The 24,075-nt window shown below is 44.4% G+C and overlaps 1 protein-coding gene across 5 annotated transcripts in view; it reads right to left on the minus strand.

The window, feature by feature from the left end:
• The window catches only part of STK11IP (serine/threonine kinase 11 interacting protein), a 771,273-nt gene that overhangs the window by 634,587 nt on the left and 112,611 nt on the right, over positions 1-24,075 (minus strand). For all 5 annotated transcript variants that reach the window (XM_069616954.1, XM_069616950.1, XM_069616952.1 and 2 more), the window contains exons 3-5: positions 21,907-22,109; positions 20,876-20,950; positions 19,226-19,321 (exon numbers count right to left, since the gene is read on the minus strand). In XM_069616954.1, coding sequence (XP_069473055.1) covers positions 19,226-19,321; positions 20,876-20,950; positions 21,907-22,109 — 374 coding nt within the window. The remainder of the gene's footprint in view (positions 1-19,225; positions 19,322-20,875; positions 20,951-21,906; positions 22,110-24,075) is intronic.

Raw genomic sequence — 24,075 nt, forward strand, 5'->3', positions numbered from 1 at the left:
GAGTGCGTGCAGGGGGCTCCAGCTTCCCAGCCATCGCTGCCACCCACTGGAACGCACTACCTTCACACATTAGGGTAATCGACTCTCACCTGGCCTTCCGCAAGGCCATCAAAACCAGCCCGTTTGTCTGAAATGTCAGGCCCCGTATGCCCATCTGTACTCTGTAACATAGCACATATGATGTAACCAAGTAACCGCATGTCCTAATGTACTCATGCCTACGTACACTTTCATGTAAACAGCGCCTCAATGCCTTGGGGCTGTAGAGCGCTTTACAAATGTAAAAAAAAGAAAATAAATAAAAGTATGTAGCCCAAACAGACGGGTGTCTTCTGGGCCTCTCTGTTACACTTTGGACAACCAGTTTGATCTGTCGGAAGCCTTTTTCCGGAGAAACCTGAGATGAAAGTCTTGAATTTTTTCAACACAGAATGTAATGCACCTTTTGATAAAATTACAGATTTTACCTGAATATAAGTAAAAAAAAATATATATATCAGATGAGTTAATGTCTTCCAGTCGAGATATATCAGAGAATATAGCCATCACTGATCTGCAATAGAGATCATATTGGGTACAAGGTGATGGTCGGCAGGCCAATAGTAGCGGATAAGATGCAGGGCGTTTGGATGGCTGCAGCTTTGGAGTACTGGGAGGGATAGGTTTTTGAGAATTTTTTCCCCAGAGATCACATTATTAGATGTACCTTTATCCTCAATATTAATTAGTGCAATTTCAATCAAACGCATGATCTCTGTTGATAACTCAGGTGTAGCATTGTTTACACTGCTCCGTAAAGAATTTAGCTAATCAGACAAAGCACTACCCGAGACAGCCTGCAAAGCATTACGGTCTGCGATTATTGAAGGAACAGTTCGAATAGGTGCAATTTCGGAAATAACTATAAACTCTGGTACTCCAGCTCGAACCGATTTCTCAGCACAAACTTGGTTTTGATTGTTTGGAAGTAATTTCCCCAGGGTTTGTAAGTTTTTTGTTCCACCTATTGAATTGACAGGTAAGGATCGCCCATTTTGAAAGTGTGAATAAAGAGTTACTAGTACAGGTTTTGCTTATTTCATCGACGTCTTTGCTTATTTCCTGACTACGTATATCAAGTGATTTCACTTCTTTAATTTTATTTCCATTAGTTCTTGCTTGGATTTTATTCATAGCTGGAATACCTCCCTTAAAAGGCTTGGGAGGTATATCATTTTATTGAGTAACCTCCTTTACTAGTTCGTCCAAGGGGGCATACGCAAGTGCATACTCATCAGAGGTTTCGTATGTTTGTTTTAGCTTGCGATTATAACATTTTTTTATCACAGCTTGAGAGGCTATTATCGCACTCTTTTTCAGTAAGCTGATAGCTTTAAAAAAAACTGTCGACACAGTTGTAGAGGATTTCTTTGCCAATTGCTGATTTTTTGTCAATTTAACCTGAGGTCTTTTTTTATTTTTCTCGGATGAACTTGAGGTGAAAATTGTATACTTATTTTTCTTATTTCTTTTAGAACTGGTACTTCTGATTGAGTAGCACTTAAGTCAATGATCCCTCGATGCGTGGGTTTATTAGGTTCTAGAACGTCATAAAGGACTAGGACTATCAATGAATGATAGCGAAAGGGCTAACTCATCGGTCTTAGTTGGATTGAGTTTATCTGTCAATGCAGATTTGGAGGTAATCTCAGGTGATGTTTGACAAGAGACAAACACATTTAACATTCGTTTTATCTTGAACCCGCATGGCGGCAGCTTTGGGGCTTCGTAACAATCTGACATCTTTCTGCCAAGTGAGTATTTTGTTTATTGAGGTGGCCTGATTACTCAATTTTACATCTAATATTTCAAATAATTTACCCAACGATTGAATAGCGAGATTCATGGCCTACAGTGTTACTTCCAAAAGTTTATCATTAGAGACTACATTAGTAATGATACTTGCATTATTTGGTTGTGCTTCTGGTCTACACGGTGTTGGTTGCATGAAAGTAGCAACCAATTCAGAGCCAGAATTACTAATGTCTGGAAACAACACTGGTGATTCAGATAAATTGTCAGGTAGGGTATGAGCAGGAAAGCCAGAGCCATTAGGGTCAAGAACTAGATCAGTTACAGACGCCTCACCCTGTATGGGTAGAGGCAAGTTGCCAGTCCCCCCTACTGTCGCTGTGGATGGAACAATATTCAGGATCATGCTGTCACTCAATGAAACGTTTCCTGTGTTAATAGTAAGTCCTGGTTTTGATGTCACACATTCGCTGGGGTTCTGTCCAGAAACAGATATATGTTCTGCGAGTGCTTCAGTCACTTTTGTAGACATCCCTTTGAGAGAGTCTTGCTCCACATGATGAGTTATTGAATTTCTTCTTGGAGCAGATAAAAAAGGAAACACTTCCTCTATGTTTTACCGGCAGCAATTTGTCCTGTGTGGAAGCGTCTATTACATGCAGATCCTTACAAAACAAACCTATGTCTGTGTTCTTAACCATGATGGAACTTGATTTGATAGACTTGCGAGCAGAGCGCCCAATGGGAGTCAATCACGAGTAACTCACTGCTCGATTGCGAACAGTGGCTGCTGATGGATTCAGTGACCACAAAATTGATGGGTGGAAGGTTTTGAATGAATCTGTACCACTGGCATTGCTCTGGGCAACCTTCCACACCACTGTTTTTTAGCCCGTCTGTGCCATTGCAAAAGGGGTCCATCCATATGCAAATCAGTCAGGTACTGCCACCAATGGTAGCAGCCCAGCCCGAACTTTGGGGTAGGACCAAGCCTGATTTGCATATGGTTTTTCCCCTTCTGTAATGGCTTGGCAGACTGAAAAACAATGGTCTGGAGGGTTGCCCAGGGCTTTGCCCGTGGTTATGATTTATTCAAAACCTTCCAGCCATCACCTTTTCGTTTTGCTAAAGTCACCCCGAGTGGGACGGGTATGCCCAGACGTGGGTCCCGAGTCTGCCCGGCCTAGAGACCCAAGCTACTTCTCACTGATGATGCCCAACAAGACTGAAACATGTCTGGGGATGCTTGTTGTCTCGTGCAGAAGAGATGTGACCTAGCAGTTTAGGCTTGACTGCCCCTTTTGGGGTAGGACCAAGCCTGATTTGCATATGGTTTTTCCCCTTCTGTAATGGCTTGGCAGACTGAAAAACGATGGTCGGGAGGGTTGCCCAGAGCTTTGCCCGTGGTTATGATTTATTCAAAACCTTCCAGCCATCACCTTTTCGTTTTGCTGATGGAGTCAGCCCGTTAGTCAGCGTTGGAACAATCGTAGAAGGCATGTCGGTTTTCAGTGTGATACATTCTAACTTTGCTAAAAAGGACCGAGGAAGCACACTGTCCCCTCAACTCCGCACCAAATGCGGCGAAGAGGCAAAGAAGTACTTAAACGGTACACTGCTCGGTGCGTGTGCGCAGGGCTTCCGTTGAAGCTACGTGCCCAAATGGACGTGGTTTGTGCCAAATCAAAGTACCACGGCAAAAAGGCAGATTTTGAATGACTCGTGTCAATTAGAAGGTGAATCCACAGGAAACGCACGACAAGCAGAGTCTGAGGTAAAGAGATACTTCGACGGTACTTAGCTCGGTGCGCGTAATTATTTATCTTCAGAGGTGGATTCTTGAGCTTCAGCTTTCATCAGGCTTAATTCGAGTTTATGGGGTCTTCCTTTTTGCTCTATGATCCAATTGGGATTTGGCCCCTTGTGAGGCGTTATTCATTTTATATACTTAGTGGTGGATTCTTGAGCTGCGACTTTCATCAAACTGAATTCCAGTTTTCGGGATCAAACTTAGTTCCAGTTTGTCAACCTGTCATTGGGTTTTGATTATTTAATTGATTTTGTTTTATTAGGCGTTTGCCTCTTGATATTTATGTCTTTTCCTTCTTGGTGGATGATTCCTGGGCTTCTGTTTTACTCAAACTTCTCCGAGTTTGGCAACTTGCCCTTGTGGTTCAAATATTTATTCGAGTTCTATGATAACTCATTACCTTAAGCGTTCCTGCGAACTCATCTTTTTTACTTGGTGCCTGCTCTATCCTGAGAGTTTTCTTAATATCATTTTAATAACTGACCCATTTTACCATCTGTGATTCAATAATGGATTTATTTAGCAATTGGGGGGGTGGATGTTTTTTTTTTTTAATTGAATTTCTCCGAGCCCCAGGTTCGGTGCAGGAGCGAGAGAACAGATGACTGGGGGCTACGTTGCCCGCCTTAGTTATAGGCCAAAACTGGCCTGGGGGCAAGGTAGCTCCCCTTTGATGCATCAAAGGCCCCTTCTCCCCACGTCCGTCCAGATATGAGGAGGGCCTTTGATGCAAGGTGTCAGGGGCAGGGACTACCTGTTGTCACCTGCCCCTGTCACCACCTCGCAGTTTTGGGCGCCCAGAAGTCTGGGTCCCTATTGTTCTGGGGTCCGGTGGCCCACCCCAACACCGCATGATAAGTGGGCCAGCACCTGAAAGGTGCTGCCCATGTCCGGGCCCATGACAGAGACCACCTCCCAGCTTATGCCCCTGGGCCTTCCAACTCCAGAGGGCCCATGTCTATAAGCCTGGAAGTGTTTTAGCGTGGGGGAGCCGTGCAGGGTGCGACAGGTGTCAGTAATGACAGTGCCATAATGATGAGGCCAAACTAGAGGTAAGGTGGAAAAACTTTGGCCACAAGCTTTATTGTACATGAGCTATGGTGCAAGAGAAAACCAACCAATTATAAAACATAATGAAAAAACAAATAATTTTGGGGAACAGGGGATCAGGTGAGCGGGGACCCTACTCCAGCCAGCTCGAGGCTGATCCCTGCCGCCACCCTGTGGCGGTGCTGCACGGCAGCTCCTCAGGCCCCCCAAAATAGGACAAAATTACTAAGAACAGCCACTCTCTGTCAATGACCAAAAAATGTCCCTTGTATGTCCATAACTTCTATGGAGAGGTGGACCCAGTCACTGCAAAATAGGGCTTTGTTATGCACTGTGATCCCGTGTTTTATAAACTTAAGACCTGAAAATCGGCAGAAATTGCCCAATGCTTGGTTTAGTTTACGCCTTGAAATATCTATCGCCTTATTGGACTTAGCACCTTGCCAATGTTGGCGCGGGATGATTTCCGACATCATGAGCTCTGTTTGTCTCCACACATGTGCAATGTTTGAGTGAGTTGCACACTGTCAGTAAGGGCTTCCTACCTAGTTGTGGCAAGTCATTGCCCCCGAGGTGGTTGATCAGGAAGTCGGGGGGGGGGGTGGAGCGCTGACCGCCAGAAAGCCGGTCAGCTTGTCATGAAGGTCCCCACCAACGCATGATGGGTTTACGCCACCAATAAGTCATAGTGTCTTGAAAATGCATGCCTTCCTGGGTTTCCTCGAGCCATCTGCTGGCCCTGCTGATGAATGAGTGGCCCACGATCCAGGCAGTTTTTAAAGGAAGTTTCCTTGCATAAAAAAGCGAGAAGGGGGGTGAGGGGTGTAACTGTTAAATTAGGTCTTTCCTAATATATTTTTTGTATACCCCAGATTTCCATCCCCAATCCCCTTTATTGCTTTTTCTTGTAAGCCCCCCATCCATGCAGATGTTGCAGCGCCTATCCTAAATGAATGAGACCCAAACTCTGTTGGGTCTCATCCTACTCCCATTATGGTGTTTTTAAGCACAGACCTTAACTGAAATCTGCTAAGTGAGGAACCATTTCTATGTGTCAACAGTTGGCCACCTGAACATGTACGTTTACTAAGAAAAGCCCTGGTGTTACGAATGGGGCAATACTCTGCCTCTTCTATACAATAGAGATTGATAATTCTTCCTTTGCCCATCATCTCATCTAGCCCTTCCTCTGAACTTGTATTTTTGGGTGTGATTTTGCTTATCCTAAAAGCCCCAAAGTAATTAAGTGTAAAGGCTGCCTTGAATAAGGTTGCTTCGTATTAATTGTTACATACTTTATGCAAGCAGTCTATTACGATTTTAAGTTTAGCTAAATTCAGGGGGTGCCGGGTATCTCTTTTTACCCCTTCAAGTTTAGACCAACCTTTCAAGGCACCTCTGGTCAATGCGCTGTGTGTGGGATCGTTACCCCCCTGCCAGTTTGGGGTAATAAGCCACTGCTGCCAAGTGTGAGGATGCCCATGCCTTTTTCTTGTTTTGTTTAAAGCCCATTCCAATAAGTCATTGACATGGCTTTCTTGAATTTCTTTGAGGTTGGTGATTTTTGTAACGTTGCCAAATTCTTGCAGGCATTTACTGTACATTTTGGCTGTTTTCAAAGCCAAGGCATTTTTTGCCAGGTCCCCCAAGATCCCTCTGGGCTCACCCGTTGATGTGCAATTCCTTGATTTGTTTCCCTCCGGGCCTTTTACTTGGGGGCGGTTGTGAGCAGGGGTTTTCTTTGGGGACCTTTATGGGGATGCTGTGGTCGGCTTTGATTTATCCCAATATGTCCCACGCTTCTTCTGGTACAGCCGTCATCTTTCCCTCCGCCTGAGGATTAAGTGCCCTGAAAGTATGGACCTGAAAACGTGACAGTGGCTTTATTTTCCTTACCGGCAATGTGGCGTGCAATGATAATGTTGTATTTTAGGCTAAGTTTTGTAATTTCTCTTAAGGCTTTTAATACCAATGTACAAGATGCAGCACCTTTGTTTAGCATGTGCACCACTGCCATACTGTCTGACCACGTGACCATTTCAGTGTTACACAGCGTGTCTCCCCCCCTATGTAGAGCGCCATCCATATAGGAAATATTTCAAGCAGGGTCATTGTTTTGGTCCACCCCAGCTCATGCAAGCTGGGGGGCCAGTGGACTGCACACCATTTATTGCCAAAACATATACCATAGCCTTTGCTCTCTGCAGCGTCATGTGAACAGGGCCCTTTTGGCCGAGTCATTTATGGGTTTGCGCCATATTACTTTCCCATTAAAGTTGTTAAGGAATGTCTCCCATACAGCCAAGTCCTTTTCTATCTCTTTGCCCAGCCTTATGAGGTGCTGCCGCTTGGTTACCCCTCCCATTCTTAAATCAAGGCTCCTGTGGAAAACCCGGACTTGTGGCATTATTCTAGTTGCAAAACTGAACTTCCCAGCTAATGACTGCATTTCTTTCAGGGTTGCTTTCTCTTTACCTGTCATTTTTCTGATAGCCGCTAGCAAGTAATCCATTTTATCCTTGGGTATGCAGCATTCCCCTTTTGTAGAGTCAATCTCAATCCCTAAGAAGGAGAGGGTGTGGGTATGCCCTACTGATTTCTCTGCTGCGTGTGGGACCCCTAATGTCTGCATGATTTGCTAAATGTTTTCATAGTGGTGCTACACAGTTATGACAAAATATGGCAGGCCCACGGTCGGAAAAGACGCACAAGGTTGTTCTTTGAAGGCACAGGCATGGTACATTAGTGAGAAGGTGAAAGAAAAGATATGGAGAAAAGAACTCATATTTTCATATGAAAATATGAGTTCAAAGAAGAGGTCAGAATGTATCAATAGAGGATATAAAGGAGGATGAGAAGGGCTTATTAAAAAAGGCACCAGTAGCAACAATTTTGATAATTGGACGGCGGCCTTTCAGATAATGTCCACCATTATCCTGTAAAAATACCCAGAAGACGGGGCATCACTAGTGACATACCAACAACAAGTTCTAAAGGTGTACAAGGCATTTGGGGGAGAGGCATGGAAAGAATATGACCATGAATTTAGGAAGGAAATGGATTGCTTTCCAGACATAGGTTGGGATGAGGAAAACTACAACCTGTATATATTTAACGTGCTAAAAGAGAAGTGGGATAACAAGGAGCAGGCCAGTGCAGGAAGCTATTACAGGAAGCAATATTGGCAGAACAACCACAAAGGCCACTACAGATATGGCAATAGGAGATACGATAACTATTATGACAGAACAAGGGATCATAGTTTTCGGAGCAGGCAGTACAGCACTCGGAGAAGTTGGCAGAACAACATATTACCAACAGCCCAAGGGGGCGGTAGAGGGAGCAATGGGCCAGATAGGTCAGTACTTTGTATGACACAGGGCCTGGGGCATTCAGCAGCTGTCTTCTGCAATCTTCCACGACCAGATCCGGTAAATAGAAAAACTTTTTTTTAATTGAATTTCTCCGAGCTCCAAGTCGGTGCAGGAGCGAGATAACAGATGACTGTGGGCTACCTTGCCCACCTTAGTTATAGGCCAAAACTGTCCTCGGGGCAAGGTAGCCCTGTTTGATGCATCAAAGTCCCCTTGTCTCCACGGCCATCCGAATGGGAGGGGGGCCTTTGACGTGAGGTGTCAGGGGCAGGGACTACCTGTTGTCACTTGCCCATGTCACCTCCTCGCAGTTTTGGGCACCCAGAAGTCTGGGTCCCTATTGTGCTGGGGTCCGGTGGCCCACCCCAACACCTGCATGATAAGTGGGACAGCTCCTGAAAGGTGCTGCCCACGTCCGGTCTCACCCTGGGCCTTCCACCTCTGCAGGGCCCATGTCTATTTTTTCTGCCGGTGCTCGGCTGTCGATTCTTGTGAGGTGCGACTTCTTGGTGTAGCTTCTAATTATTTCTTTGCATAGGGGGACACTGCTGCAGGGACCTTTGGTTGGTCTGGGTGGGCAGTATTTTGGCCCTGGCCAGAGGTTCCTGAAAAGGGAAGTATACACTGGCAAGCCTTTTGGTACAGGGGCATGGTTGGAGTTAAGGGTCTGCACATTAACATGCTGGCGCATTGGGGAGGAGGTGCAGGAATTTGGGTCGGTTTAGGACCACCCCCGTCCCCCATCTGTTCTACTAGGAAGGGAATCCAACATCTCTACTTGGATATGGCCAGTGCACTGTGCAGGGATGTGAGTCTTGTGGACTCCAAGGTTAAGGTAACGAAGATGGCAAATGAAGGGTAAACATGACTGACCTATACAAGCCACCCGAAAAAGCCAATTCACTTTCGAGCAGCCAAACTAATGTCCTACAGTTCTGAAACAGATCGATATAACGAGGATAGTATTGATTGGATATTAGGAGCTCACATTTGCTGGAATTCAATTCCCCACGAGCCGACAAGATTCACCGAGCTTGTTACAATCGCACTATTCATGGGACAACCAGGTACTTTAAGGTAGAAATCAGCAAAACAGAGAACATTTTAATTAACCAAAAACAACACAATACAAAAACAGAACATGGCACAGTGCTGGAAACAGAACTCCACATAAAGGGATACAGCCTAAGTCAAGTCAAACAGAGCTGTTAAATGCACAGCAAGCGCAACATGCAAAGTAGAACGACTGTCACATAAATAAACTGGGGAAAAGGATACTTCAAATTCAGAATCTGTGCGGCATGTAGATCAAAAAAGGAAGAGACATAATACACTGCGAAATTATCCAGAATAATCTGCCTGATGAATAAAAACAACATTAGGAAGCATGTCACTCAGAGAAAGATCCCATGCTGGAGAAATGCTCACGCTACTGCATCGTGGAATACACAGTTCAGAATATCAGCTCACTTCTAGAGAACCAGGTACACGAGTGACCAGCACAGAGAGGAGGTTTGCTAACCGTTTGGTAAGTTATAGAACGCCAGAATAGCGTGAACATTACCTCGCAGCGGAGTAAACGTTACCTTGCAGCTACAGCACAGAGCACAAGGGTGGACTGAACATTACCTGGCAGCTACAGCACAGAGCACAAGGGTGGACTGAACATTACCTGGCAGCTAAAGCACAGAGCACAAGGGTGGACTGAACATTCCCCGGCAGCTACAGCACAGAGCACAAGGGTGGACTGAACATTCCCTGGCAGCTACAGCACAGAGCACAAGGGTGGACTGAACATTACCTGGCAGCTACAGCACAGAGCACAAGGGTGGACTGAACATTACCTGGCAGCTACAGCACAGAGCACAAGGGTGGACTGAACATTCCTTGGCAGCTACAGCACAGAGCACAGGGGGTGGACTGAACATTACCTGGCAGCTACAGCACAGAGCACAAGGGTGGACTGAACATTCCCTGGCAGCTACAGCACAGAGCACAAGGGTGGACAAAACATTACCTGGCAGCTACAGCACAGAGTACAAGGGTGGACTGAACATTACCTGGCAGCTACAGCACAGAGCACAAGGGTGGACTGAACATTACCTGGCAGCTACAGCACAGTTCACAAGGGTGGACTGAACATTCCCTGGTAGCTACAGCACAGAGCACAAGTGTGGACTGAACATTACCTGGTAGCTACAGCACAGAGCACAAGGGTGGACTGAACATTCCCTGGCAGCTACAGCACAGAGGGCAAGGCTGGAGTGAGCTGTACCTGGCAGCTACAGCACAGAGCACAAGGTCGAGTGAACTGTACCTCGCAGCTACAGCACAGAGCACAAGGATGGGGTGAATGTTAGCTCGCAGCAGAGTAAACGTTACCTTACAGCTACAGCACAGAGCACAAGGATGGAGTGAACAGCACCTTGCAGCGGAGTAAACATTAGCTTGCAGCTACAGCACAGAGCACAAGGCCGCGTGAACATTACCTGGCAGCTACAGCACAGAGCACAAGGATGGAGTGAACATTACCTCGCAGCAGAGCGAACATTACCTGGCAGCTACAGCACAGAGACCAAAGAAAACGTTTTCAAATTAGGGAACTCACGTCCCCTGCACACTATCCTGTGTCTGGAAAACCAGAATAATAACATGTTATTTTAGTGGTTATACATTCAAGTAGTCAATATTATGTAACAACCACACTGTCACATGTGGTATTTAGTCAAAAGCAGAATTCAAAATAACAGTTCAGTCAGTAGTTTATCACAAGAATCTTCTTTTTATTCATGGCGATGATACCAAGAGGGCCCAACGCGTTTCGAGTGACACTCGCTCTTCATCAGGGGCATGTGCAATTCTATAGAGGAAGTGCATACAACATGACGTTAGGAATTAATATGGTGCAAAAAGTACATACATTCTTGTAAACTCAACTTGTATAAAATATGCCCAAACTCAATAACTTAATATTAATCTGGTCTATCCTTAGTCAAGTAGTATCAGCCCAATGTGTATTTGTGAAAAGGAGAAAAGTTCTCTGAAGGACATTTTAATTTAGCTAGATCTCACCCAGTAGTTCTCCTAAATCTATCTTTCCTCATTAGTACAAATATCTAATCATATCTAATCTAAAACATGGAGTGAAGTGCATAATTCCATTCAGGGAAATAGAGTAAGAATTTCTAACCTTGTGATATTTTGCTAAAAAGTCTTCTTGCCATATTGTCTTTAGCAATAGGAATAGTAGATTGGTCATAGGTGCTCCATGTAGAAATATCCCATTCACTGACACCAATTACGGTCGAAGTCAGATTTAGTAGCCCTTACAGGACCAGTTTAGGAACAAATGTCCTATGTGATGAAATACAGAAGTTTTGAAAAACCGGGAGATTTCCCAAGACACTAGAAATTCATTAAGTTGAGTCATAAGATAAGGAAATAAGCCAAGGAAGAAACTTACTGCAACTTGGGCCCGCAGGCAGTATGGCGTCTTATGCACTAGGAGTGGTGCATCTTTTCCCCTCATGTGGGTGGTCCATTGCTGGTGGAGAGGGCCTGGTAAATAGTAAAGGAGTAAAAGAAAGGGAAACGAAGTTCTAACACAGTTCCAATAAAAAAAGTTTGTTGTACAGGGGCATAAAAAACCTAGCACCCGTGTGCTATGTCTAAATTATCAAGAAGGGGAGTCTAGGTTTAACTAACAATATCTCTTACTTTGTAAAGCCTGAAGAGTAGGACAGGAAAATCTGTTCTCCGTTGTGGGATCTCCAAAAGGACACCTGCCGCCGTTTGCAAGGACAGCGTTTATTTATATCCAGATCTCTCGGTGAAGTCATCCCGCACATGCGCGGGTGACGTCATCTATTAGTGTAGACCGCATTGTTGTCAGCATCGGTAGATGTCAGGATTATTTATAAAATGCTATGTATTCAGTGCAATCTATGTGGTTCTCCAGCAACTAAGCCTGTGGATTTAGATTACAATTGATGTGGTATGGTGTGCACTAATTTCACGTATTGAAGTCGCAATGCGCGCATGACATCATATGGTGGACCATTTTGTGTAGCAGAGCCAGATGTTCTAACCAATGCGGGATGCTGCTAATGTAAAAAGCAGAGCCTGATGTCTGCATTCATTATGTTGATCACATGCACTTATTTAATGAAGTGACGTTGCAATGCGCATGCACGCATGACGTCATATGTTGTACCCAATATTGTATATGAGCCAGTTATTCTACCCAAAATGGGATGATGCTCATGAGAAGAGCAGGATACTGATGTCTACATACATAATGTTAATAAAATGCATCAAAATTACAAGAAACAATATCACATAATGTGAGCCGGGTAGTATAAATCAGCACATCCCCAAGCTTATGTACGCATGCCGTCATATGATGAATCCAACATTTTGGAAGCCCGACACAGTAGTGGTCAGGTGTCGATCATGTTTAACTCTGAAGATGGATGGCGTTAGTAAGTAAAAACGTCCAACAGAGGCAGAAGATGACCACAAGTGTAATGCAAAAGATCCTTGCGGCTAGTGGGCAGTAGATGCTCTCCACGAGCCCGCCGATGAACTTGAAAATATGTGCCAAAAGTGGCAGAATAGTTAACCAGCGGCTGGTACGCGGGTGTATGCCGGTAGCTGGATTAAGTACCCTGGATAATAAATGTAACAAAGTCGCATGGTATGAGGCTTGCCGCAACAGCACAATGTTAATGGATTCAAACTAGTTGATTGGTACCTGATTGGTGTATGACTGGGCCTGTTGCCTATGCCTACTACATATGTTCAAATCCAAAGATAAACAACTAGGACATTTAAGATAAGAGTAAAATATGATGTGCATCCAGCGGAAGTCCTATTGCCCACCTAGAGATTGATCACAATTACGTAACCATGTCTGTGCAAGTAATGTAGTACAATATCTATACATTTCAAAGGAAATAATGGTCTGACACTCACATTTATATTAACGAGCCCATAACCATGAATGTGAAAGTAATAGAGTACAATATCTATACATTAGACCTTCCAAGGAAATGATGGTCTGTCCCTCAAGGGGTTCACAGTCTCATATAATCAATTCATCTCTTCATTATTGCTCTTATCCCAAAAGACCGTTAGGCGGTGGATTTGTAGAGGCAAGAGGAATTTGTGTAAAGAAACTAGCATATTACAGAGATTATATATGTAAACTGTGTTTTATAGTCATTGTGTCTCAAAGGAATGGTCCTAAGTAAAAGTCCTCATTTAGGCCCAACGGTGACATAGCATCAAGGATGTGTATCCACAGTAATTATCTCTGGGAGAGTAGTTTAGGTAAATCTCTTCCTCTTGGTAGGGGGTGTACCACTTCCAGAATAGCAAACCGCATTTGGGAAATGTTGTGGTTATTGTCTCCAAGATGACGGAACACTGGAGATTTCACATTGCAGGTTCCGATTCGTGACATATGTTCAGTCCAACGTTCTTTGGCTCGTGTAGCTGTCTTGCCCACAAAGTATTTGCCACATGGGCATCTTATGGTGTAGGTGACATTCCTGGATTCACAAGTTGCATAACTTCTCAAATGTATCTTCTTTCCTGTGTTTGGATGTCTAATATGGTCTCCTTTTATGATGTTGGAACAATGTTGGCAGAGGAGACATGGGAATGTTCCAAGTTTTTGTTTGGTTAGGCTCCTTTGTGTCAATTTGTTAGGTTTCTCAGCCTTAATCAATGTGTCTCGTATGTTTTTTCCTCTTTTATATGCCAACATTGGGGGCTGTGGAAATAACCGATTCAGGTTAGGGTCTGATTTTATCAGGTCCCAATTCTTGTGAATAATTGATCTAATGATCTGGAAGCTCTGTCCTGAATATTTCAATGTATAAATTAGATTTGATTTGTCCTTCCTGGTTTGTTTAGTTAGTAGGTTTTCTCGTGTTTGTGTTTCTGTCCTTTGTATCGCTTTAGTGGCGACCTCTTCCGGGAAACCTCTATCCAGAAATCTTGATCTCATGGTGTCATATTCTGTCTGTAAGTTTTCTGCATTGGAGGTAATGCATTTCAGGCGTAATAGCTGACTATATGGAAGATTCTCTTTCAAATGTCTTGGATGAAAGCTATTAAAATGTAGAGAACTATTCACATCGGTGGGTTTTCTGAAAATTGATGTAGTGAGTTCAGTGTTTTTCCATTCCACCCACACACACACACACACACACACACACATCTAGAAAGTTGACCTTAGGTTTACCAATTTCAATGGTGAATTTAATGCATGTGTGACATTGATTGATGTAATGCCAGAATTCCAGTAGTTCATGTTCTGTGCCGTTCCAGATGCCAAAAGGTGTCATCTATGTATCTCACCCAGCAGTGTACTTTGTTCCTCCATTGCGGGTGTTCAAGGACAAAGGTGTTTTCAAAATGAAACATTAAAATATTGGCGTATGATGGGGCGACCGCTGAACCCATGGAGGTGCCCAATATTTGAAGATCGTATTGATCATTGAACCTGAAGTAATTGTTGTACAGGATTATGTTTATCAGCTCGATGGCAAAGGTTTTTTAGATGGAAATCTCGTTATTTCTTAATAAGAACCATTCTAGTGCAGCTATACCATCATTATGTGGAATCGACGTGTATAGGCTACTAACATCCATTGAAAACAAGAGAGGGTTGGAAAAACAATGCCCGGATAGTTTGTAAGAAATGTGTCTTGTCTTTTAGGTAGGTTGGTATCTTTTGTACCAATGGATGTAGAGCCGTATCAAGATATACTGCAAGTGGTTGGAAGATGCGGTTAGTCCCAGCGACAATGGGTCTAAAAGGGAGGTCATTGATGTTCTTATGAATTTTGGGTACCCCATAGAATACAGGTATTACTGGAAATTTGGTAATCCAAATGTCTTCTGTTTTGTCTGAAATCCAATCAAGTTCACTAGCTTTCTCTACCACTTTCTTAATCAGGTCCTGGATATTGTTAGTAGGGTCATTATCCAGCGGAAGATATGTTTGTCGATCATCCAAATGTTTTAGACAGCCCGCATTGTATAGACTTGTATCCATGAGGACTAGGGCTCTACCCTTGTCAGCCTGTTTAATAGTCAGTGAATTATCCTCTGCCAAGTCTTTGATTATCTTCAGTTGGTGTCTACGAATATTTTGTGTTCTTGATAGATCATATTTGACTCTCCTCAAATCTTTGGTGGTTTTAGTTTTAAACAAGTTGACCAACGGGTTGTTGACTTGTGGATGAAAGTTACTTTTATTTCTCATCTCAAGGTAATCATGTTCTTTCCCTGGTGTTACGTGCCGGCAGCGCTGCTCTCGCCAGTCTCCCTCGGCATTTACACCGGCTAACACAGTCCGGGGAAAGACATCGGTGTGGCAGCATTATCGGTTTCCATGGAGACTGTATGGATGCCGGCATCGGTATCGGCCGTGTCAGCTGACGCGATCATTACGCACAACACGTACACCGATGCTCCGCCCCTTGCCTTCTTAACCCGGTTCCTCTCGGGGCTCGGTGCTGCTAATTGTAGTCTACACGTACCCTTACGTGTTTAGCCCCCAAGCTAATTTCTTTCTTCAGACCTTCCAACGTATTTTCCCTGGTTTTCGACTTTGCCTTCCACTCGGACTGCTTACGGGTTGCCCTGTTGACTTTGGTTCTACACGCTGTTACGACTTGGAACGTTTCCTGGATTGTTGGCGGCTGTCAGAAGTCGTTTTCCTACGCTCTGTAGCTTTTTGGTTCCTTCCACAAGGGCTGTATGGGAGCGATCATCCCCTGGCAATATTTGTTTTCAGTAAGTGGGCCTTCATTTCAAACTGTTTTCATTGTTTCCTGTGATTGTTGTTTTTGGATAAACACTGCCTTCCCTCGCTGTGAAGAAAACTACATGTTACCTTGGACATTGTGCTGGATTTGTACTCTTATCTTACAAGTGCAGTTCAGGACACTTTCCAGTTACTTGTACCAACTCGTACCTAGTGCATCCCTCATGGCGTTCGGGTGTATCCTCCCTCACTAACTTCCCCGTTTATTATTTTCTCCTGTCGTGTCCTTTCCAACAGGATTTCCATTTTGCTCCTCAACCATCTCCTTCCAGGTTAGTTGTGCATTCTCTAGGGTTCAAGGGGAGTCCTTAAGTCAGTTAAGCTAGTTCCTTATTGTCTTTTTCATTGTCCTTCTAGGCTCTGTACATACTCTGCTACTCCAACCAACTTGTTATTCGGGTATTCATGAATTGTTGATTGTCCTACAATTGCTATTCTTATCTGTACCGCGTATAACTCTTTCTGTGGTTTCTTTTCAGCTGTTGGTCTAGCGGTGTGTGTGTCCACCCCGCTCTTTTATTTGATGGATACCTTGTCTGTCTTATCAACACAGCAGAGGGATACATCATAGAAAAGAGCTCCTCTTCTTGACGAAGCCTGAATCACTGAAATCAGGGTAGCTGAGGTCGAGACTGGTTGCTCCGAGAATTCCACCACTTCTGTCTTCGAGGTCCGGTTCAAATTTTCCGATCCTTGGTGTGGTGAGTAACACCTGGGGATATGTTGCCCAGATTATCAAAGAAGATTTTCAATTCCATGCGAAGGATTAATTTAAACAAATTAATCTCTTCTTCAAATAGAGTAGTAGAATTGGTAGGGATTAAGGAAATTCCGAGATTGAGTTTATCAGTTTGTGCTTTTGATAATATACTTGAAGAAATATTCATGATTAGTGGTGATGTTCTTTGTTCTTTTGCCTGGGTTTTCTTATGCCCTCGTCTGGACTGCCCTCTCCTAAAAAAGGGGGAAGGGCCGTAGGTACTATTATAGCAATGCCCCTTGGTTGTGCAACTGGAGAGTCCACCGAAGTTGGAATTGTTTCAATATTAGCAGAGCTTTTACTAGGCTGTTCTTCCAGTTCACCACTGGTGATCTCGCTGCTGTCCGTGTTATTGTTTGATGCGGATTTTCTCAGTGGTACTGGTGCACCAGGTCTTGGTTTGTAGTTCCCGTAATTCTCTTGCCAAGAGTAGACTATTTCTCTGGCGTAGTGTAAAGTATCACGTCGAATTTTTTGGGATTTTCCGCTGCTCAATGTCCCTTTTATAACTCTCAAGTTTGTTGTTAGTGTCTTCAAGAATCTTTTGTAGTTCTGCAGCAGATTTGAGTTTTGTAAGCTGCGTAGAAAACTCTATTTCTTGATTGATGGTGTTCTTACACTATTTCCTGAAAGCAATTATGCACTTCAGTCCATGTCTTAGATTAGATATTTGCACTAATGAGGAAAGATAGCTTTAGGAGAACTACTGGGTGAGATCTAGCTAAATTAAAATGTCCTTCCGAGACCTTTTCACAAATACTCATTGGGCTGATACTACTTGACAAAGGATAGACCAGATTAATATTAAGTTATTGAGTTTGGGCATATTTGATACAAGTTGAGTTTACAAGAATGTATGTACTTTTTGCACCATATTAATTCCTAACGTCATGTTGTATGCACTTCCTCAATAGAATTGCACATGCCCCTGATGAAGAGGGAGTGTCACTCGAAACGCGTTGGCCCTCTTGGCATCACCATGAATAAAAAGAAGATTCTTGTGATAAACTACTGACTGAACTGTTATTTTGAATTCTGCTTTTGACTAAATGCCACATGTGACAGTGTGGTTGTTACATAATATTGACTACTTGAATGTATAACCACTAAAATAACAAGTTATTGGTCTGGTTTTCCAGACACAGGATAGTGTGCAGGGGATGAGAGTTCCCTAATTTGGGAACATTTTCTTTGTTCTCTTATGCTGTATAACCTAGGTGTTAAGGTTGTCTTTCTCTCCTCTGCACCTCTAATCTGATCTCAATACACTACAGTAGAAATATTAAGTCTTACCTAATTTTCTCCAATCGGACAGCAGTTAAAAAGGGTGTGCGAAGTGTGATCACTTTTTTGTAGCTACAGCACAGAGCACATGGATGGCATGAACATTACCCGACAGCACAAAGCTCAAGGATGAAGTGTACAATACCTCACAGCTAGAACACAGAGCACAAGGCTGGCATGACCATTCCCTGGCAGCTACAGTACAGAGCACAAGGATGGAGTGAACATTACCTCGCAGAGGAGTAAACACATTACCTTGCAGCTACAACACAGAGCACAAGGATGGAGTGAACATTACCCCACAGCTAGAGCACAAAGCACAAGGATGAAGTGTACAATATCTCACAGCTACAGTACAGAGCACAAGGATGGCGTGAACATTACCTCACAGCAGAGCACAGAGCACAAGGATGGCATGAAGATGACCTCGCAGCAGAGTAAACATTACCTGGCAGCTACAGCACAGAGCACAAGGATGGAGTAAACATTACCTTGCAGCTAGAGCACAAAGATGGCGTGAACATTAACTCACAGCTAGAGCACAGAGCACAAGGAGGGCATGAACATATCTCGCAGCTACAGCACAGGGCACAAGGATGGAGTGAACATTACCTCACAGCAGAGCACAGAGGACAAGGATGGCATGAAGATGGCCTCGCAGCAGAGTAAACATTACCTGGCAGCTACAGCACAGAGCACAAGGATGGAGTAAACGCTTCCTCGCAGCTACAGCACAGAGCTCAAGGATGGAGTGAACAGTACCTTGCAGTGGAATGAACATTACCTCTCAGCTAAAGCACAGAGCACAAGGGTGGAGTGAACATTAACTCGCAACTACAGCACAGAGCACAAAGATGGATTGGGCATTACCTCGCAGCGAACATTACCTGGCAGCTACGGCACAGAGCACAATGATGGAGTGAACATTACCTCGCAGCTAGAGCACAAAGATGGCGTGAACATTAACTCACAGTTAGAGCACAGAGCACAAGGAGGGCATGAACATATCTCGCAGCTACAACACAGCTCAAGTATGGAGTGAACATAACTTCGCAGCTACAGCACAGGGCACAGTGATGGAGTGAACATTACCTCGCAGCTACATGACAGAGCATAAGGGTTGAGTGAACATTACCTAGGAGCTACAGCACAGAGCACAATGATGGAGTAAACATTACCTTGCAGTGCAGTAAACATTACTTTGTAGCTACAACACAGAGCTCAATGATGGAGTGAACATTACTTCACAGCAACAGCACAAGGATGAAGTTAGGACCTCTGCACCGCAAAGTAGGAGATAGTTATTAATATCTCACCTCAAGAGATGTAACACACTTTGAGCAGATTAGCACCTCCAGCTGGGAGTAGAGGGATTTCAAACCCTGGAGACAGTGCAGGGGAACACACCGGAGCTGGAAGGGAAGACATGTTTTCAAAGAGTGGAAGTGTGGGAGACACAGACAAGGAGCTGTACATGCAAGGGGGGTGGGGGCAGAATAGCGGTAAAGTACAAAGGAGGGAATATGAAGAAAAAGGGGTGGAGGCAAAGAGGAACAGGATAAGAAGGGCATCGAGACAAAAAGGATGAATAGAGAAAAATAGATCAAGTAATGGATGGGACAGTGGGATGAATGAGGAATAGGATAAAGAGGAAATGGGCACAAAGGTAAACATGAGCAAGGAACAGAAGTAGAAAAAGAATAAAAATGAAAGTTAGGAATGGAGACACGCAATTGAAAAAAAGCAAAAAGAGGAGGAGAGAGAAGCAGAGGCCATACAAAGGGGCATGGCCTCCAGAAGATCCAGAAGGGCATGTAGCTTGCCCAACCCAATGGAGGAAAGACTGAACTAAAGTCCACAAACAAAGCCACCACCATCCCCCCTCCCACCCATCAACACAACCCTCATCTTATGCCAAACAACCACTCCCATACAAGGAGGAGAAAGAAGCAGAGGAGCATGGCCTCCAACAGATCCCAGCGGGCAAGTAGCTTGCCCAACCCAATGGAAGAAAAACTGAACTACAGTCCACAAATACAAAGCCACCACCATCCTCCCTGCTCCCACCCATCAACACAGCCCTCATCCTATGCCAAACCACCACTCCCATACAAAAGTCAAAAGCCTTGAAGTCACTCTTGGGGCTTAAATGACTAGACACCCTGATGGGCTAGCTGGTCTGCGCTGCCCGCATTACCCAATCCTACTCCAAAGTATCCTCCCCTTCATGCCAGCAGAGTGCCAGGCATTTTGAAGGTGTGATGGCAATCTAGGCTATCAATTCCCTGCATGGGCCATTGAGCTGAAGACCTCTTGGTCATGCTCAATTTACAGAATGTCTTGTATAAACAAGGAAACGGGTGAAAGAATGACAAGATATGAAAAGAAATGGGAACTCCAAGCAGGTGAGGGAATGACACCATGAAAGGTGCCCCCTCATAAGTAGAAACCACAAGTGTCTTAAAATAAATGTCTTCTCATTTTGGCATGTTCATCAGAATGCTCAATCTGTCATTAACCAATTAATTAAAGCTTAGTCTGCCAACACATCACAAGCCCCACATTGAGTCGGCTCTAATTCAAAAGTCAGATAGGTTGTCAGAAATCAAACATGGTATAAGCTATAAGCACTAAAGTGACCCGCCATCAACTACAAGGTTACCCTCGACATACTGTTCATCACACACCCAAAGTACCTCTGCAGGAAACCCAATTGTTCACTGCATGCTTCCTGCAGATCAGCCAACCAAACCCAGCACCAGATCCATGAACACAACCAAACATCCATGAAACCACATGAAGATACCACCTACCTAGATTTCAGGAACGATTTTGAAAATCATAGTTTCTGAAGACATGCGCCCCTTTTACTCCAACCAGGAATCAGTTTGCGGAAAATACATTGGCAGATGTGCTGAAGACTCCCACTCCCCTTCTCCCCTACACAAACCCCAATTCTCACTTACCTCCAAGCACCTGAGCGACTTAAAGGGGAAGACCTTCACGTCCGTCTGTGGTACACAGCCCAGAGGGTGAACCAGCTGTAAGCACAAGAGAATTACGCGGCTAAGCAGTCGATTTGTCAATACATTTCCTGCCAACCAAGCAATAATCTACATTTTCTGATATTTTAAATTGAGCCGGCCAACAGTTAAACTCATGGAGTAGATTATTTGCAAAGTGCCAAGAAGACAATGGTGAGTACTGGTATTCTCAAATGTGTCAGTGCAAGTACTCACAGGGCGCAAAAGGGCAGAATTCAGGGAGAAGAGCTAATGGGCGGGCTGCAAACTACACTACCTCCTGCACTCCCACGGTTTCATATGGAGAGCAGGAAATGCACTGGCTGCAGACTACACTACCCCTGCCCTGCACTCCCACGGTTTCATAGGGAGAGCGGGAAATGCACTGGCTGCAGACTACACTACCCCCGCCCTGCACTCCCACGGTTTCATAGGGAGAGCAGGAAATGCTCTGGCTGCAGACTACACTATCCCCCCCTGCATTCCCATGGTTTCATAGGGAGAGCGGGTAATGTACTAGCTGCAGACTACACTACTCCCCAGCACTCCCACGGTTTCATAGGTAGAGCGGGTAATTGACTGGCTGCAGACTACACTACTCCCCAGCACTCCCACGGTTTCATAGGGAGAACACAATGGACTGGCAGCAGACTACACAACCCCCAGGACTCCCACGGTTTCATAGGACACTAAACCCATGCTCCTTCTGTTCTCCAGTGGAACCAGCCTGCTTACTGCCCCCAGTGACCAGTCTTAAGAACCCTCTTATGTTCTCCCATGCCTCCATCAAGCCAGAGTTCGAGTTTTAAGTGCCTTTTCTCATTCAATCTGGTCCACGTTTAAGCCCCCCCCTCAACTCATCTTCTCCGCAGAGTGGAGGTCCTGTTTCTTCTTTCCAGCTTCTCACTGTCTAATGCCATTATCACCCTCCCCCCCCCCCAAAGCCCTCTCAGGAATCCATGCTTTATTCAGACCTTCAAGGACGGGGTTTTCTGTAGTATATCGAAGAGGAATTGTGCCTGCAGGATGGCTGGGGAATCAGCGGGGTGAGATGGGAGTGCGATGAAGCCGTGAGTCTGGGTGCGAGGCAGCAGGTGCTGCTCGAACAGATGCGTCAGATGCTGAAGGACGGAAGTAAGCAAAGTGAGGGTGTTGGTGCCGCTGACGACTAAGTGCCCTGCAGAAAAGAGGAGAGAGGATTAATACAGGTCTATACAAATCCAGCAACCCACTAGTCACAACTCCCAATATACTCACCATTTCATAAGTAGCTGACCAAAGAGCATTCCTCAACTATTCAAAAATTCACAAAACTCCAAACAACCTACCAACAAACCAGACATACACTCCTCTGCCACACAAAAACCCTCACTACAAACCTGCGCGAGGACTTGCGGCAGACCCACCGACATCTCACCTGCCCGTTGGCAACCACTCAATTACAGATTGCCCCATGATCAGTCTACTGGCACTCCTGGCAATAAAGCACAAACATGGCACTTTATCCACCTTTTCCAGACCTATCAAACAACTGCCCATTAACCAGTTCAACAGCAAAGAAACTCTTGCACTACCAGAACACTCAAAATGACACTGCCACCATCTTACAAACCCATCAGAAAAGTTCCCCTGATCCATCAAAAAACCCTTTGATTACTCCAGAAAGAAAACCCAACATTAACAAGAGAGCAGTGACGAAGGTGCACAGCCAGCCTCACATGGCCTTAGACCCAGCACAGGTTTAATTTACTGAAACGTATAAAACCCTTTTGCCAAAATGATGAACATGATAAAAACGGGAACAATTTTAAGAAATTGGCAATTTAGCGCAGGTCTCAAAATGTGCACTAGCCATTGGCTAGTGATAATTAAGGCCTGGTGAGTAAGACATGGTGTGCTTTATGTCTGGGAGTAGCGAGTGGGGAATTACCTTTTATGCCTGGATAGTAGCTTGCAACCTGAGGTTTACCCCCAACTTACAGAACCTACTGAAGAGGAAGAGTATAAAAGAAAATGCTCTTTTATCGGAAGCGAAAAGGGGAAATGTAAGATAAGGACCCAAGAGAGTTGATGGGGGACGTGAATACTCGGGATCTAACAGAGAAAGCACTGAATTGTGAAGGGGAGTCTGGAGTTCCAGGAGCTGCAAGCAGAAACAGACTGCTCTAAGAACACGGTGAGGACTACAGAAAGATTAAAGAAGATACAGAAAGGCCAAACCATGGAGGCAATTAAAGGCAATGCACAGAAAGTGAAAAAGCAGCGATTCGAAGGAAAGACAATAAAAAAGAAACTAAGGCAAAAGACACAAGGGGCAACAGAGCCGGCAATTAGAAGAATTGTAAATGAAAGCAACAGAATCTAGAAGCTTTAGAGAGACCTGAAGAAAGGGAAAGAGTAATGAACGAACGCCAAGGTAAGAGTTACAAAAGGTCAAATGAAATAAATGACCGAAGTACAGAAGAGGAAATTATAGAAGCAGGTAAGCAAAAAAATGCAGTCTTAGAAGGAGGGACAGGGAGAGAGTTAGGAGACATTCATGGCTAATGGGCAAACACGAAGCGTGAAACGACTTGGAAAACGGAGACGACAAGGAAAAGCCAGAGAAGAGTCAACATGGAAATGATACAGAAGGTTCAAAGAAGAAATTATACAAGGAAATCATGGAATAGTATAAAAAGAAAAAAGAAAAAAAAAAAGGAAGAGGACCAAGGACAGACTTCAGGAACACTAAGCAGGAAAGGAAACCGCAGAGAATTTGCCAAACCAGGAAACAGAATACGTACGGTGAACAAGACAGAGTCACAACATGTATGAATAGAATCAGTAAAACAGAGTAAAAGAAAGAAACAAACAAATGAGCGAATGGTTCCCAAGAGAACCAGCAGTGATTCCAGTTGAATTTGAAATATCTTTCCAAATTTGGCTCCCTGTGCTCTGGGTTTATATAATTTTTTAGTATGTCTAATGCGCCACATACACAGAAGACTCAAAGCGCTAACATAAAACAAACTACGCTGCGAGGCGTCCCGTTCATTCATACAAAAAACACAGCTGTCAGTACACCAGGTTACCCAATAGCAATAATACCCAATCCGACACGCCAGATCGGTAGGCAACAGCACCGGGGTCCATCAGTAAGG

The sequence above is a fragment of the Ambystoma mexicanum genome, chromosome 9, assembly GCF_040938575.1.
Source record: "Ambystoma mexicanum isolate Mex_15411 chromosome 9, UKY_AmexF1_1, whole genome shotgun sequence".
NCBI lineage: Eukaryota > Metazoa > Chordata > Amphibia > Caudata > Ambystomatidae > Ambystoma > Ambystoma mexicanum.